This window comes from Cynoglossus semilaevis, chromosome 14, assembly GCF_000523025.1.
Source record: "Cynoglossus semilaevis isolate Cse_v1.0 chromosome 14, Cse_v1.0, whole genome shotgun sequence".
NCBI lineage: Eukaryota > Metazoa > Chordata > Actinopteri > Pleuronectiformes > Cynoglossidae > Cynoglossus > Cynoglossus semilaevis.
Genome location: NC_024320.1, coordinates 28,296,455 through 28,299,923, shown reverse-complemented (window position 1 = coordinate 28,299,923; position 3,469 = coordinate 28,296,455). Strand labels below are relative to the sequence as shown.

The 3,469-nt window shown below is 42.4% G+C and overlaps 2 protein-coding genes across 2 annotated transcripts in view; one reads left to right on the top strand and one right to left on the bottom strand.

Annotated features, from left to right (window-relative positions):
• tmem120b (transmembrane protein 120B) overlaps positions 1-2,507 on the top strand; it is a 12,335-nt gene extending 9,828 nt beyond the window's left edge. The window contains exon 12 of the mRNA XM_008326324.3: positions 446-2,507. Within this exon, the coding sequence (XP_008324546.1) occupies positions 446-562 (117 nt within the window). The 3' untranslated portion in view covers positions 563-2,507. The remainder of the gene's footprint in view (positions 1-445) is intronic.
• rhof (ras homolog family member F) overlaps positions 1-3,469 on the bottom strand; it is a 20,043-nt gene that overhangs the window by 12,342 nt on the left and 4,232 nt on the right. The window contains exon 4 of the mRNA XM_008326329.3: positions 2,528-2,530. Within this exon, the coding sequence (XP_008324551.2) occupies positions 2,528-2,530 (3 nt within the window). The remainder of the gene's footprint in view (positions 1-2,527; positions 2,531-3,469) is intronic.

Sequence of the window (3,469 nt, the reverse complement as noted above, 5' to 3'; positions counted from 1 at the left end):
AGAAGAAGAAGAAGAGAAAAAACAGGAAGTGGAAAGAGTTCCACTGGAGAACACTGTTGGTGTCTGTGGAACAAGTTCTTCCCACGTTCTGTTCCAACACCTGAACGTCTCTCAGCCTACGTAGGGACCTGACGTCTGGGTTTGATAGTGGGTCGCACATACCGCCACCTACTGGACTAGAATGTCTAGTGTCACGGTATGACCAGTGACCTTTTGAGCTAACGTAGCCTACTGCTAACACCTTGATGTGCGATTCTCTTGGCTGAGAGTTGACGATCAGCGCTGCTGTACTTTATGTTTGGTTTGTGGTTTGCGTAGTTCAGTCAGGTCTTCTGTGAAGTCGTCTCCATTCTCCGTGTCCTCACCGTCTCAGGTCATGACTTGTCCTTTAATAAAATATTTCACTCCCACATTTATTTTTATTTTTTTTCCAACCCTCTGTCAGGTTTTCATGCTGGCGCTGACTTTTCTGGTCCTGTTCCTGGGGAACTTTCTCACCACTGTTAAAGTCGTCCACCAGAAATTCCAGAAGAACAAGGAAAAGATGCAAAAAAAGGACTGAGACTTGAACTCAACAGGACTCCTCAGACCTGGACAGTCCCTCTGAACCAACACACAGTCAGTCGGTCGGTCAGTCGGTCGCTCGGTCGTCTGTGAGACTGAGGCTCAGACGAAGATGAAATCACCGTTTCTCTCAGGCTTTGATTTTTGGAGAGCAGCGACCTCCATGTCTCCAGACCTCCAGGCCTACAGACTTCCAGACTTCTAGACTTCCAGACTTCTAGACTTCCATGTCTCCAGGCCTCCAGGCTCTGATGATTCACTGCTTCGTCGTTTTAAACTGCGATCATCTCCAGACCGTGACCAGCCGCTGCTCTGACCTGTGCTGACTGTGTTTCATTCAGGTATCTGTGTGTCAGCGTCTGTCCGAGAGCCTCGGCTTGAACCACATGCAACAGGAAGACAACAGGTAGCAAGCGTAAGGCGTAAAACGAGGAAAACCCCAGATTCAGTGGACGGTGTCAACTGTGGTGACGTTTAAAAAAAAAAAAAGTCTGTGATTTGTAAGGTTTAAAAATGTGAAGGTTTTCTTTTTTTATTATTATTTCTTTCTTTCTTTTATTGACATTCCCTCAGTCTGACGTTTGAGACGCGCAAAATTATCATTTGATTGAATTTTCGGTGGTGGGAGAATTTGTCAACAGTTAAATTGTTTGAAGACGTTAGACGATTTAACCTGATTTACTGTTTTCCCATTAACAGATTAGTCCATTCCCACCAACATACAGTCCTAGTTTTTTTTTTTTTTTAAGTGATGTTCGTTGTGGTTGTTTGTCAATGACCCTGTGAGTCTGGAGGTCAGAGGTCACTTATTGGCAGATCATCCACAGACGTTGATGCCGTTTTATCTATTTCTCAATGAATTTCCAGTATCGGGGGTTAGTGGACCGGGTCGTGGCCCGGGTCGTGGACCGGGTCGTGACCCCATGCCTGTATGTAACGCTGTTTCCTGTGGGAAGTGTTTGTTAACCAATGGACGACAAGAATTCGCACTAATTATCTTCTAGTTAATAACTTTAGAATTAACGTTCTTATGCAGCCTGACGTCGCCCTCTGCTGGGAACTCGGTGAATTTCATACTTCTGTGAAGTAGAAATAGTCGCAGCGTCACTGGCACGACCTGTATGTGTATTTTTTTTTTATTTTTTATTTATGATTTGTGTCTCGTCCTTCGTTTGTGTGTGAACCACTCGGTGCATCCTCAGGTTTTTACGTCGACTCTGTTTGTTTCGTAACGTAGCGCTAAGTACGTCGTTTGTCTTGTAAACCTGATACTGGACAAATTGAACCAACGTTAACTTTTTTTCTTGCATTAAGAAGAATGTCAGGGTCTCATGGGAAATTACACACAACCCCAGCGTTCAATCATGTACGCGTATCTGACCTGCTGTCTGGACCTCGGCTAAAACCACGTTAGCCGAGGGTTAGCGCTCACAAAGTTTCACCTACAGGTCGGTTAGCGTGTCACACTGTACATGGAAAGAAAACCAGGAACAAACAAACAGTGAGAGGCAGAACAAGTAAATACTCGTCCACCAGGTGGCAGCAGATGGCTATAAAAACAAATGAAACGGGCCTCAGAGCTGTCGATGATCTTGGTTTGTCTTTCTTCAATTCCTACCAGTATAAAAGTCTGGTGTTCAACTAAACAGACCAGTGTAGGTCAATTTTGAGTCAGTTGAAACTAGAAGCTTAACTAACGAGTTTCTATTGGTCAGTGCAGCTGTCAGTTACTCATTGTGTTCACTAATACGGTGCACCATAGTCCAAAAACTGTTTGGAATAACGACTTCCGACACCACGGGAACGTCTGCTCTACAGTCAAATCTTTCTTATTTTCAGTGTGTGACTTATGGCTAACAGTGTTCGATCAGCTGATTGATTAACGAATTTACCAAATTAATTTAAAGATGTCACTGTCAAAGTCATAAATTACTAGAAAAAAAGCTTAAAATCCACTCTTAACCCACTCAGAGTACTCACTGTACTGTAATACCATGACACCTGTGGTAAATAATAATCATTTTTATCCCGTCTTAATTTATTGAATATTTCAATAGTCATTTAATTTTTGACCAATGCTGCGGTTCATATTTTGAATTGCTCTTTTCTTTTTTCTTTTTTTGTTTAGTTCAGGTTTCGATCTTTGTTTTACTTCAGTGGGGGCCGCGGGGGGGCGGGGTCATGTGACTATAGTGATGTCGGGTCTCTGTCGATCCAGCTTTTCCTGTCTTTGGAAAATTCCTAAGTTCTCCAGGAAAAAAAATATCGGTTCCAAGTATTTCATTGATGACCTGTAGATGGTGCTGAAGCTGCCAGGATGCACACAAAAAAAAACACCAACTCAACAGAACGGAACCATGGTGACGTAGCTGATGTGTGACGTGGTTTTGTTTTTGTTTTTGTTTTCCGAGCCTGTAACTGGTGCCTGAGAGACGGTTGGAGATTTGTGTCCGATGCTGTAAGAAAAATTAAAAAACTCTAATTTAAAACGTCACTGCGTTCTCTGTGTTCTGTGTTCCACCGAGACTGACATACAGGTTTTATAACACTAGTGGGCGCTGTAGGTAAAGAAAATAGTCCCGGGTCAGCGGCGACACCAGCGTCAGGAGGAATTCCTGCTCGGGTTTTTTTTTTTTTTTTTTTAAATCACAGTTTGTTTTCAGGACTTTTTTAAAATTATTATTTCATGTTTGTAACGTGTCTGTATTTGAAGACATTGACGGGACGGAAATGTAACAGATGAACGTACGTGACCTCAATAAATATACAGTACGTTTAGAAATGAACAGGTTGCAAAAGTGCAGTAAGTCTAAAAACAAATGTTATAAAAACAACACAAAAAAATGACGTGAATTCAAAGAGGTCCGACGGTTTGTTGTTGTTGTTGTTCTTCTTCTTCTTCTTC